This window comes from Odontesthes bonariensis, chromosome 19, assembly GCF_027942865.1.
Source record: "Odontesthes bonariensis isolate fOdoBon6 chromosome 19, fOdoBon6.hap1, whole genome shotgun sequence".
Lineage (NCBI taxonomy): Eukaryota > Metazoa > Chordata > Actinopteri > Atheriniformes > Atherinopsidae > Odontesthes > Odontesthes bonariensis.
This window is the reverse complement of record NC_134524.1, coordinates 7,880,260-7,893,466: the sequence shown is the minus strand read 5'-3', so window position 1 is coordinate 7,893,466 and position 13,207 is coordinate 7,880,260. Positions and strand designations below refer to the sequence as shown.

The 13,207-nt window shown below is 45.0% G+C and overlaps 1 protein-coding gene across 1 annotated transcript in view; it reads left to right on the top strand.

Annotated features, from left to right (window-relative positions):
* Positions 1-358: 358 nt before the first annotated feature.
* svep1 (sushi, von Willebrand factor type A, EGF and pentraxin domain containing 1) overlaps positions 359-13,207 on the top strand; it is a 149,400-nt gene continuing 136,551 nt past the window's right edge. The window contains exon 1 of the mRNA XM_075451446.1: positions 359-1,303. Within this exon, the coding sequence (XP_075307561.1) occupies positions 779-1,303 (525 nt within the window). The 5' untranslated portion in view covers positions 359-778. The remainder of the gene's footprint in view (positions 1,304-13,207) is intronic.

Here is a 13,207-nt window from a genome sequence, read left to right as displayed (position 1 = left end):
GATTTAATCTCCCCTTCTCCCACCTCGCGCTGTTTGATCTCGGTGTCACAGATCCTCCTCACGCGGACATGTGGAGGCGATCACAGCGCCCGCTGCTCATATTTCCCCCGGGGGAATGCCGACTATTTGACAGGCCAGAAGCACTCGCTGACACTCGGCTGTCTGGATGGGAGAGATTGACAAATGCAGGGCGGGAGACGTGGGAGGAGGAGGGAGGAGGGGGTGAGAGACAGAAAGAGATAGTGATAGAGGGGGGGGGGGGAGGAAAAGAGGAGGAGAAAAAAATGACTTCACGCCACGGCCGGACGGCCCCCTTTTTCCCCCTCAACCTCTCTCTGTCTCCCAACTTTTTCCTCCCTCCTCCTCTGTGTGTGTGCAGGGTTTTTCTCTCTTTTTTTCTGATTTGGGGAGAAGGAGCGTTCAGAGCTGGGCTGGCGGTGCAGGCAGGAGCGTCACATAGTGGAACAGGAGCCCGAGGCGCTGCACACTGGGACCGAGGAGGACCGAGGAGGCTTTTTCTGGGTCTGATTTGGGACTGAATGTGGGATTGACAGGCAGGCGGAAGGAGAGATAAAGAAGTGTAGGTCACAGAAGAAGAGAAAGTGGGACGTACTGGTTTGTTTTGGCAGGCAGCAGATGGACAGAAGCTTGAATGAGAGACTCCTCTTCACCCAGCAATGCTTCTGAGGAACTCTGCTCTGAGACTGAGATACTTTTACAGCCACTGAGGAGGAGGATCAGCGCTTTTATTTCTTTCTAACTCCAGAGTCCCTCAGCTATGTTTTCCCTGAGGCGCTCTGTGACGCCGTCGTGGACGGCTTGCCTCCTGGCTCTGTGCGTCCTGGACGCGTGGACCTCGGCCTGGCCGGCCGCCCAGCAGCCGCGGCTGCAGTCCCGGAGGTCCAGGCAGATGTCGCCGGCCGGCAACCTGTCAGAAAGCGCCGAGAGCAAAGTGGAGCGCCTGGGCCAGGCGTTCAAGAGAAACGTGCGCGAGCTGCGCGAGAAAAGCTCCTGCTTGGACCTGGTGTTCCTGGTGGACGAGTCGTCCAGCGTCGGGGCCAACAACTTCCAGAGCGAGCTGAGGTTTGTACGCAAGATGCTGTCCGACTTCCCCGTGGCGCCGGAGGACACGCGGGTGGCGCTGGTGACTTTCTCATCCAAGTCCCACGTGGTGACCAGGGTGGACCACATCTCAGCGCCCAGGTCCCACCAGCACAAGTGCTCCCTGCTGAACCAGGAGATCCCGGCCATCAGCTACAGAGGAGGCGGCACCTACACCAAGGGAGCCTTCCAGAAGGCAGCGGTGAGTCGGGCTGATGCTGGAGTTTGTGTGTGAATAAGCTGCCTCTCTGCGTGTGTCGGTCTGCAGCCTGCTGTGCGTGCGTGTGTGAGCAGGGAGTAATTGTTGCTCGGGGTTGATGTTAATGAGGCTCTGCTGCTGCTGCTGCTGCTTCCTCTAAATTACACAGCAGCAGACGGCGAGGGGAAGCTGCTCGCTGGGTAATTGTTCAGGGGTTTCCAGCGATGAAAATACCCCTTAAAGTGAGCCCCATTCCTGCGCTGAAACACACACACACATGCGTACATTTAAAACGGACGAGCACGGGGAGGCATGTTCAGGAGGTTCTCGGTGTCCTTTATAAGCGTTTCAAGCTTTCTGAGTGGATGATTTACCTGCTTTTTACCAGCAGCATCACAGGCTGTATGACGTGTGTAGAAAGCTTCCTATAAGCCCCCCGATAACAACAACACGGCAGCTCTGAGCCAACAGTGCAACAGTACGCGTTCATTCATTCATTGGTCTTAAAGTAGCAGCTTTATAAAGCCTTATTTAGAGGCTGTATTGTCTCTGCCCTGTTCTCTCCCGTTATATGGATATAAGCTGATCTCCAGTGATCTAAATATCTTCCGAAGGACGCCGACTTTCACCAAACTGTTATCGGTGAGGAGATGAACGGATTTCATGCCAGAATTAAGGTCCAGCTTTAAAAAAAGCAAACTTCCCCTAGCTAGATATCAGTAGTTTTCAGTAGATACAAAATGGAGAATATTACAACTGCAGCTTCTGTTTCTTAGCTCACATTATTTATTAATGCGTTAGCTTCTTTGTTTACCTTATTATAAGTACAGGTGCAGTGTCATTTTTGTTAAGCAGACCCAGTTAATCCATTATGATCCAAACTGATGTAACAGAGAACTTTTTAAGCTTGGGTTTGTGAAGCCGACAGGTATCCCAGCGGTGTCATCATTCAAAACAATGACTGATGGATGATTTACCTCCTTTTTAACAGCAGTATGGCTGAATGTGTGGGACAGGCTGGGATTTAGGGGTCATGCGGGGTCCGCCTGACACCCAGCGGCACACACAAACGCTCAGCTGGACGGAGCTGGACATATGGCACAGTTCACCAGCCCAGCTGTAAAAGCCACGTTGGTGGTTTAGGGCTCGGTCCTGTACAAACACACACACACACACACCTGAGCTCACGCCTCAGATCCGCCTGCAGTTAGTCTGGTTTTTGGTCTTTTTGGGGGGGTTTCTGTTTAGCATCCAGGTGAGCGAACGATCAGCTGTAATCACGCTGAGGTGAAAGAAATGCAGCCGAAAAACAGATGTGCTCAGATAATGGACTCAGACATAAAGTTCCACTCCAACGGCGATAAAACTGTCAAACTGATTACAGCCTAAACATCATTAAAAAGGCTGAAACTCAAACAAAGGTAAGCCGCGTTCTGGCAGCTCTCCGGCTGAAGCTGATGCATTTCTTTGGACTGAATCCTCTGGCTTAGCGCTAAAAGCTTGGCCCCCAGGACGGGTTTTCCACCAAAAAATCCTCCACTAAGTGCTGATAAGCAGACTGCTGGTGGTGTCCCGGCTACTCAAGAGCACAACAATAACAAGAAAAAAGCCTTTTTTGGGCACGCTTTAGTTCCTTATCATTGTTCAGAAACACTCACAGTGTTTTAGGTGATTTATCAAGTGATGTAATCTAAAAAAGGTCATTTTTATAAAAGAAAATCAGGGCATCTTCTCCTCAGGTACTTAAGTTGTCTGTGATTGCTCAAAAGTCTGATGAAACACTTTGATTTGACTGTTTTTCCCCCCGAATCGGAGCCAAGTAACACTCCTTCTTTCCACTGTAGTACGAGCAGAGTCTTTAGGCAGACTTTAGCACTGTGAGTAACAGCAGAGCTACGCGCCGTCTGCGCTGAGCCGAGAGTTTTTCCCCCCGAAGATAGACGAGCCTAGCAGATACAGACAGAGATGCATCGCATCAGAAATCCCCCCCCCCCGCACCTGATGGATTCAGCCTGACGTTTACTGCGTGTCTTCACATGATTAAAGAAAAAGAAGAAGCTGTCTGTGATTTATAACCTTTATTTTCTTTTTAATGTCTGAATCTGGCTGGAAAAAGGGGGAAAAAAAGGGGGGTTTGTTGTCCTTTTCTATTAGCCACAATAAATACGGGTCAGCTAGCGCTAAACAAGGCGCGTATCCGCCTGTCATGGAGGAGCAGTGTGTGACCCGGGAGGCTTTGGAAGGTTTCTGAGGGCACCTCCACTGTGGTCCTGAGCACCCATCTCAGGGATAAATCAGGGACGTGTGAGCGTGAATAAATCCATGTGACAAGTGTGCATTTCTGCATCTGTGCAGAGACAAACAGTCAAACTATGTCAGAGGGAGGATAATTGGTAATTGCTCTATATCAATAATTATCCCATATTTTATTCCCTCGGCGGGTCTTGGCTGTTGCGAGCGCTGTAGAAAGCTGGGATCCATTAAGAGAGACATTTTTCCACCAGCCGTGCATGTAGAGACAGGGCTCACCTCCAGCACTCTTCATCTCTGTCTCAGCTCCGTCTGTCTGGCTGCTGTCTGTCTTTAACCAGCAGCTTAAACGCATCAGTGTGCTGGCATGTGGCAGCTTTGCATATTGTTCGATTGAACGGTTAAAGACGAGGACATTTGCCATTAAATGTGATTTAAAATATGCAAAGAATGACAAATGTATCAGAGGTGGCTTGATTCAGTTTAAGGTTGTCCACAGGTTGCATTATTCTAATGACAGACTGTCTAAATTATACTCTAACGTTGCACCAAACTGTCCTAGATGTCAATATTCTCCCGTTTCCTTGGGACACACGTTTTGGTCGTGTCCATCGTTGTATGGCTTCCCATCACTCTCAGAAATACCTGGCAAAACACTGCAGCATGACCCTTTGAGAGCTATCTCTGGTGTGGTTAGCGACAAGCTAGAGTTGTCCCGCCTCCACAAAAGTGCGATTGCCTTTGCATCGTTGCATGCCTGTCGTCTGATACTACTGAACTGGAGGGGAAGAACGCTCCTGCCTATGTTCATTGGGTTAGAGAGCTGATGTTGGGATTGGCTCTGGAAAAAATGAGGTACACAGTACACGGGTTAGAGGACAAATATGACAGAACCTGGTCACAGTTCATAACGCCTTGTTTTTATTCATTAGTGTATTTATTTTTCTTTCTTTCTCTTTGACTGCCGTCCTAGTCTTCTCGATGTCCATATTCTCACTGTTGGGACTTTTGTCTTTCTTCTTGTGCCAGAGGTCCAGAATGTTGGAGCAACATAGATTGGTTTGAGTCTTTTCTGTCTGTTTTTGTATTTGTGTATATTTGTTTTCTTCTTTTGGTGCTCTTGTTGCACCTTTGATACGTGGGTGTTTTTGTGGATGTGCTTGTGGCGAAGCCCTCTGGATGGGGGGGGGTTCACAACTTTAGTAAGAAATGCTTAACTAATGATGTCAATGTTTTCAATATGGAAAAATGATGAATAAAGTTGTAAAAAAAAAAAAAAAAGACAAATGAACAGGCTTAGATTGAGATTCAAAACGTTGGGCACCTCCTTGGCACGATGAGTACCTCCGTGCACGTCTTTCTGAGGAGGCGTTCTGCCTTTCCTCAGAGACAGGTGTTCATCCTGCTCTTTACTTCAAAGGTTACGTTGCTCTCTGCTTCTCTAAATGATCCCACAGAGGTTTTATTGCTTTTCCCTTCTTCTTCCTTTGTCTAATTTTGGCTTCAGTTGTGCTTTAGGTGGTGAAATAGCAGAATCTGAGGTTTAATTTGATGTGGATTGTTGTAGCTGCTCATGGTTCCATCTTTAAATCTCATTTAGGACACCAGAAGGTTCACCAGCCCTCCTCTTGTGTTCTTTAGCTAAAGTTCGGCCTTACAGTTTTAAGCTTAAGAGCAATCAAGATGTTTTTTTAAGTTGTCCTCAGAGATCGGTGTTATGTACTGCTCACCACCATGTCTGGGTTTTTACAGAATCTCAGACTTTCACAGGCACCCCGAGGCTCAGGCGTGTAATGGAATCATTTCTGAATCAGGTCGAGGAGCGAGCGCGCTCGCCGCTAATTAAATATCGCCACTCGGGCAAGTTTTTGTCACGCTCAGGATGTGGCAAGAAGCCTTTAAAGAAGTCGCTGAAGTAGTGAAACGGAGACAAAGGTTGATATAAGTAATTCTGCACTTGTTTGTGTGCATAAAATGTTGAAATTGTGGTGTAATTCCTTTGGAAAGTGCTCGCAACACAAATTTAAAGCAGCCCCCACAGTTCTGCCACACGGATAATGTTGCCAATACTGCCTCCTTGCAATAACAATTAATATCATCTGATGCAGATAATTAAGTATTTAATCCAGTCATGAATTAACAAGATCAAAACTCAAGACTAATTTGATGCTTTGGACTTTTCTAACACGCGTCTTAACTCACGAGGTTTCCCACCGAGCCTTTACTGACATCATTCTGTGTCTGTAATCAATAGAGGTGAATAAAAAATGGAGCATTCGACATGTAACCCTTCGTCATAACGACTTACATCCATGATTATCGTCCATTTCTCTGGGTTTTTGGCTTGTAAATGAGTCAATATTTCAAAGGTAAACCCGTTTTATTCCTCTGGTTCTCTGTAGCCTTGTTGCTCTGTGAATTATGGCTTTTTCCATTGTTGCTTTTAATGTACCTTTGGTTTGGATTTGGAGTTTCAGCTGTAAAATAACTGGAAAAGACATGACTGCATGCGTCTGTTGGAGCCACTGAAGAGTCTCCACCATCACTTGCCTTTTCTGTCATTGTTCGTCTTCGCCCTGAAGACATAGCGCTGTGTTGCCTTGAGTTGCCAGATAAACCCCCCGTCCTCCCCCTTTGCTCTCTGGCTTTTTCCTGAGGAAAACTGAGCACTGAACTGGACTTCTCTGTGTCGGTCTGCTTTCACAGTTGCATAAGACACACAGATGGGCAGCGTATGAAAAGAGAGGATAAAAGAGAGATGGAGGAATGAGAGGGAAAAAAAAGCTGAGGGTAATGTTATTACCTCACTCTTGGTGATGTGTAATGCTCGAGTCTAGATCAAAACACACATCGGAGTGGCCTATCAGCGTTAGCCACTTCTTACCCTGCCGGTGTCTCTGGTGACCTGCAGGTGGGTCATTTTCTTCCCTTTTCGTGACAGAAAATTTCCATTCGCTCCAAATGTGTCTGGATCACCATAGAAACGCTCGTTCACGGTCATTATTCACACACAAATTCGCACTTCCACTGAGTTTATGAAGCAGCTGCATGTCTTTACATGGTTGTCATCGTCTGTAAGTCGGAGAGGTCACGTTGTGGACTGTAAACTGCAGGTACTTGCATTTAAAGACGTGCTGTGTGTTTGAGGCGTGTCGAGAAAGGTGAAAGGTCGGCGTGTACGCTGTTTTTTTTTCTGTGAGATTTTAGTCCTGCAAACATAAACCAAACCAGAAATATGAAGTCAGTCAGGAAACTCGTTTAGTCTTTAGTTTGAATTCAGAGGGTTTTACTGTCTCCCAAAGGTCCTTAAAGGGGACGTTTCTTTTTTCTTTTTAAACCTGGAGCTTATTTCTGGCATGAAATACGTTCATCTACTCACCGATTGTTACGGACAGATTTGAGTTTGGGACTGATTGACATGCTTGGGTGGTGATGTGAGTAGATTGGGTCACGTGGTGATAATTTTGTATTTCACCTGGGCGCTGGGGAGATGGAAGGTTTGCAATCACTAGTATGAGAGTGGGTGACTGGGGAGGCCTACTTTTGCTGACTGCTTGCTTGGGCTACGCTACATCTTAAGCTTTAGTTTGCACAGCACTTTGGCACTTTATGCTCGTTTTGCACACCTGACTTCAATCGCTATGTATGGATTTTAACGATTTCATTGATGGAATACTGTGACGTTTTAACCCTTGAAGCAAGACAAGTGAATAAACAAGCAAACGGAAATGTGGATCTTCTGGAAGCTTATTTGCACAACTAGCGCGTCGGGCACTACTTCCCCAGTTCAGCTGCTCGGCGACTAAAGCATTTGTTTGCCTAGCCGCCACTTCACCGATAACAGTTTGCTGAAAGTTGGCATTCTTCGGAAGATATCTAGATCACTGGAGATCAGCTTATATCCATATAACGGGAGAGAACAGGGCAGAGACAATACAGCCTCTAAATAAGGCATTATCTGTCTTTATTTCACCAATACTTTAAGACCAATGAATGAATGAACGCGTACTGTTGCACTGTTAGCTCAGAGCTGCCGTGTTGTTGTTATCCGGGGCTTTCTACCCAATGAGCTGTGCTGCAGCGGCGATGACGTCATCATCGTCAGTAGACGCGTGGGTAGAAAGCCCCGGATAACAACAACACGGCAGCTCTGAGCTAACAGTGCAACAGTACGCGTTCATTCATTCATTCTTCTTAAAGTATTGGTGAAATAAAGACAGATAAAGCCTTATTTAGAGGCTGTATTGTCTCTGCCCTGTTCTCTCTCGTTATATGGATATACGGTGTGGTATTTTATGCTAGAAATAAGGTCCAGGTTTTAAAAAAGAAAAAAAAGAGAATTTCCCCTTTAAAAAGTAGCTAAATATCAGTAGTTTTCAATAAATATGAAATGGAGAATGTTACAACTGCAGCTTCTGTTTCTTAGCTCACATTATTTATTAATGCGTTAGCTTCTTTGTTTAACTTATTATAAGTACAGGTGCAGTGTAACCAGACCCAGTTAATCTATGTAACAGAAACTTTTAAAGCTCGGGCTTGTGAAGCTTCCTATATCTTCATATATCCCAGCAGTCTGTCGAGTGGGAGAACGTCGGAGTCATCAGCTTTGACGCATTACAGCTAAAAATATGTGGTGTCATCATTCAAAACAATGACTTAGATTAAAAGAGGGCTGAGTAAGTTGCTCATATTTGGCCTGTGGAGACGATCTGTACATTCTTGGCTTCTCTGAAACACTCTCACATAGTTGATGTTTGAGAGTGTGAGCTTTTCCCTGAACTTCTACACCTCTGATATGGGGAAGGAGAGCCATCCATCCCCAGGATGGGGGGGGGGCTTTTTGATTTTTCAAAATAAATATTTGCTCAGTGAATGTGGAGTTTTCCTAGCCTGGGTGCCAGCCGAACTTAGCCCCGCCCATAAAAGATTTGGTCGGGAAGTTCGGTCTGGCTCTGCTCAGTTGGGAAATCATTATGCCCGACCAAGAATTGGTCGGACCAATCAGATTGCCAGGGCGGGCTTTATACGATGATGGACAGATGATCAACAGGGACATTATCGACTACGTCACTAAAGAGCTGAACACGGCTGCCGCTGGAGAGCTAGGGTGTGTAGATTCTGCCATCGAGTTCTACAGGATCTCCACATTGCATTCATTTTGAAAGACGAACAGAGGAACGTGATAAAGGCTTTTATCGATAGAAAATATGTTTTTGCCGTCCTTCCTACAACAAGTGTGTGTCGCTTAATCTACGTCACATACTACGTTGCTCTGATTGGTTGTAGGTCTATCCAATTGAGCGAAGAGGCATTTTTTCTCCTGGTTCGGTTGAAACACGCCCCATACCCAAATCTCTATTGAGACTCACATTCTGACTAGAATCGTGAGTATGACGTAGTCAGGCTAGAGTTTTCCAGCTACGAGAAAAGAAAAGAAGGGAACAAAACACGCGGGTAAAGTTTGAGTAACGGACCTGAAGCCGACGCCAACTGAAACTGAAATGAAAGCAAGGTGCATCGCTTTGATCCTGGACCCGACCACGATAACACGATAAGAGGGGACTGTTTCCCGTCTGTGGAGCCACCACTTCCCGCCATCTCAGTCTTAATCATTTCCTCCTCCACAGTCCGTCTGCTTCTTCCCTCTTTTTTTTTTTTAATCCTTTTCGTCTCCCACTCTGTATCAGAGGGTCTCGGGAAAGAATGGGTGAGATAGAAAGTACCTACGAGCCCCAAAACGCTGATGCACAGCGGCCAGATAAACACCACCACCAGGGGCACGTATGAGGTTTAAACACGCAGGCTCTGCAGAGGGATGTGGGGAACTGCATGTGGTACCTCGTAAATTTGTGAAATGATTAATTTGGGATGTAAAGTGAAGCCTCAACAGCTGGAGACCATGATTTTTCACCCAGTATGCAGTAAAAATGCCACTGACCTCTCAGAAAATGTAAACATTATTATTTGGACAGGTTATAAACCACATTTCCACATTATAAAGCATCTCCAGAATGAATAAATGTCACAGACGGATATGGTTTTACGCTTCCATGACATAACAGTCCCATAAGATTAGACTTATTTTGTCCAATCATAATTAGATTAGATTAGATTAGATTCAACTTTATTGCCATCACACATGTTCAGGTACAGAGCAACGAAATGCCGTTTAGCATATAACCAGAGGTGCAATAAGCAGAGAGTGCATGCAGCATAAATAGTGTGGTATTCAGAGGCATGTGCAGGTTGTTTTTGTAGCAGATGGAAATCTGTGTACAGGTGAGACCGTATATACAGGTGATTAAGCAAAATATACACAATGGCTGTGTTCGAAACCGCCTACTTCTCCTACTATTCCTACTATTCCTACTAGTCATACTTTTTTAAAGGGGAACTGCGGTATTTTCAACATTAAGCCTCTTTTCTGAGTCGTCTGCAATGTTTTAGAACCCCCCTCACCGCTTTTTTGATGTTTACTGCTGTCTCCGGTATTTGCCTAATTTTGATTAATCTCAACCTGCTTCAGAATGGCAAGTCATGTGCATGTCCAAAAAGGTCCGTAAAAGCACCATAAACGTCCGTTTTCAAAGTAATCAACTCACCGGAGTGGTTACTGGTGTGCACTGGTAATCCATATCAAATTTCTTTGCGAAAAGTTGCTTCTGTCGTGTTTTATTTGGCAGCTCGTTCATGCTCGCACTATTTTCTTAGCGGTGGCGGAGTAATATCAACGAACATCCAGTACAAAATGCCAAAAAAAACACGACAGACGACGCTCTGCATGCTGTCTGATCGATGAGTATGCGGTTTTCAAGCATGTAGTATGTAGTAGGCGGTTTCGAACACAGTGAATTATTGATTGAGGTGTTGAAAATATACAGATTGATAGACTATTCACAGGAACTATAGCAGGATTTACAATAAGGAAATGGGCAGATAATTACTATTTATTACACATTCTATTGCTTTTTAAAGGGGATCGTATGGAGTTTAGTTCCATTTCCTGAAATCATAAAGAGTCAAATCAAATCGGAAATGCTCCACCTATCAGTCTACACCCTAAACACACACAAACACCCCACAGTCGGTGCGTAGCTGGCGCTCAGGCTCAGGGTGTAGGCGGAAAGTAGCTCAGACACTTTCATGGTGATCGACATCGTAGACTCAACACGACCGTGTGTGTGTGTGCTTTAGTGTGTGTGTGTGTGTGTGTGTGTGTGTGCTTTAGTCTCTGCATGCGTGTGTGTGTGCGCTTTAGTGTGTGTGTGTGTGTGTGCTTAAGTTTCTGCATGCGTGTGTGTGTGCTTTATAGTATGTGTGTGCTTTAGTGTGTGTGTGTGTGTGTGCTTTAGTCTCTGCATGCGTGTGTGTGTGTGTGTGTGTGCTTTAGTATGTGTGTGTGTACTTTAGTTTCTGCATGCGTGTGTGTGTGCTTTAGTGTGTGCTTTAGTATGTGTGTGTGTACTTTAGTTTCTGCATGCGTGTGAGTGTGCTTTATAGTGTGTGTGTGCTTTAGTATGTGTGTGTGTGTGCTTTAGTTTCTGCATGCGTGTGTGTGTGTACTTTAGTTTCTGCATGCGTGTGAGTGTGTGCTTTAGTATGTGTGTGTGTACTTTAGTTTCTGCATGCGTGTGTGTGTGCTTTAGTGTGTGCTTTAGTATGTGTGTGTGTACTTTAGTTTCTGCATGCGTGTGAGTGTGCTTTATAGTGTGTGTGTGCTTTAGTATGTGTGTGTGTGTGCTTTAGTTTCTGCATGCGTGTGAGTGTGTGCTTTAGTATGTGTGTGTGTACTTTAGTTTCTGCATGCGTGTGTGTGTGCTTTACTGTGTGTGCTTTAGTATGTGTGTGTGTACTTTAGTTTCTGCATGCGTGTGAGTGTGCTTTAGTATGTGTGTGTGTGTACTTTAGTTTCTGCATGCGTGTGAGTGTGCTTTAGTATGTGTGTGTGTACTTTAGTTTCTGCATGCGTGTGTGTGTGTGCTTTAGTATGTGTGTGTGTGTGCTTTAGTTTCTGCATGCGTGTGAGTGTGTGCTTTAGTGTGTGCTTTAGTGTGTGCTTTAGTATGTGTGTGTGTACTTTAGTTTCTGCATGCGTGTGTGTGTGTGCTTTAGTATGTGTGTGTGTGCTTTAGTTTCTGCATGCGTGTGTGTGTGTACTTTAGTTTCTGCATGCGTGTGTGTGTGTGCTTTAGTATGTGTGTGTGTGTACTTTAGTTTCTGCATGCGTGTGTGTGTGTGCTTTAGTATGTGTGTGTGTACTTTAGTTTCTGCATGCGTGTGTGTGTGTGCTTTAGTTTCTGCATGCGTGTGTGTGTGCTTTAGTGTGTGTGTGCTTTAGTATGTGTGTGCTTTAGTTTCTGCATGCGTGTGTGTGTGTACTTTAGTTTCTGCATGCGTGTGAGTGTGCTTTATAGTGTGTGTGTGTGCTTTAGTATGTGTGTGTGTACTTTAGTTTCTGCATGCGTGTGTGTGTGTACTTTAGTTTCTGCATGTGTGTGTGTGTGTGTGTGTGCTTTAGTATGTGTGTGTGTACTTTAGTTTCTGCATGTGTGTGTGTGTGTGCTTTAGTATGTGTGTGTGTACTTTAGTTTCTGCATGTGTGTGTGTGTGTGCTTTAGTATGTGTGTGTGTACTTTAGTTTCTGCATGCGTGTGTGTGTGTGCTTTAGTATGTGTGTGTGTACTTTAGTTTCTGCATGTGTGTGTGTGTGTGCTTTAGTATGTGTGTGTGTACTTTAGTTTCTGCATGTGTGTGTGTGTGTGCTTTAGTATGTGTGTGTACTTTAGTTTCTGCATGTGTGTGTGTGTGTGCTTTAGTATGTGTGTGTACTTTAGTTTCTGCATGTGTGTGTGTGTGTGCTTTAGTATGTGTGTGTGTACTTTAGTTTCTGCATGTGTGTGTGTGTGTGCTTTAGTATGTGTGTGTGTACTTTAGTTTCTGCATGCGTGTGTGTGTGTACTTTAGTTTCTGCATGTGTGTGTGTGTGTGTGCTTTAGTATGTGTGTGTGTACTTTAGTTTCTGCATGTGTGTGTGTGTGTGCTTTAGTATGTGTGTGTGTACTTTAGTTTCTGCATGCGTGTGTGTGTGTACTTTAGTTTCTGCATGTGTGTGTGTGTGTGTGCTTTAGTATGTGTGTGTGTACTTTAGTTTCTGCATGCGTGTGTGTGTGCTTTAGTGTGTGCTTTAGTATCTGTGTGTGTACTTTAGTTTCTGCATGCGTGTGAGTGTGTGCTTTAGTATGTGTGTGTGTACTTTAGTTTCTGCATGCGTGTGTGTGTGCTTTAGTGTGTGCTTTAGTATGTGTGTGTGTACTTTAGTTTCTGCATGCGTGTGTGTGTGTGCTTTAGTGTGTGCTTTAGTATGTGTGTGTGTACTTTAGTTTCTGCATGCGTGTGAGTGTGTGCTTTAGTATGTGTGTGTGTACTTTAGTTTCTGCATGCGTGTGTGTGTGCTTTAGTGTGTGCTTTAGTATGTGTGTGTGTACTTTAGTTTCTGCATGCGTGTGTGTGTGTGCTTTAGTATGTGTGTGTGGTTTAGTCTCTGCATGCGTGTGTGTGTGTGTGTGTGCTTTAGTGTGTGTGTGTACTTTAGTTTCTGCATGCGTGTGTGTGTGCTTTAGTGTGTGCTTTAGTATGTGTGTGTGTACTTTAGTTTCT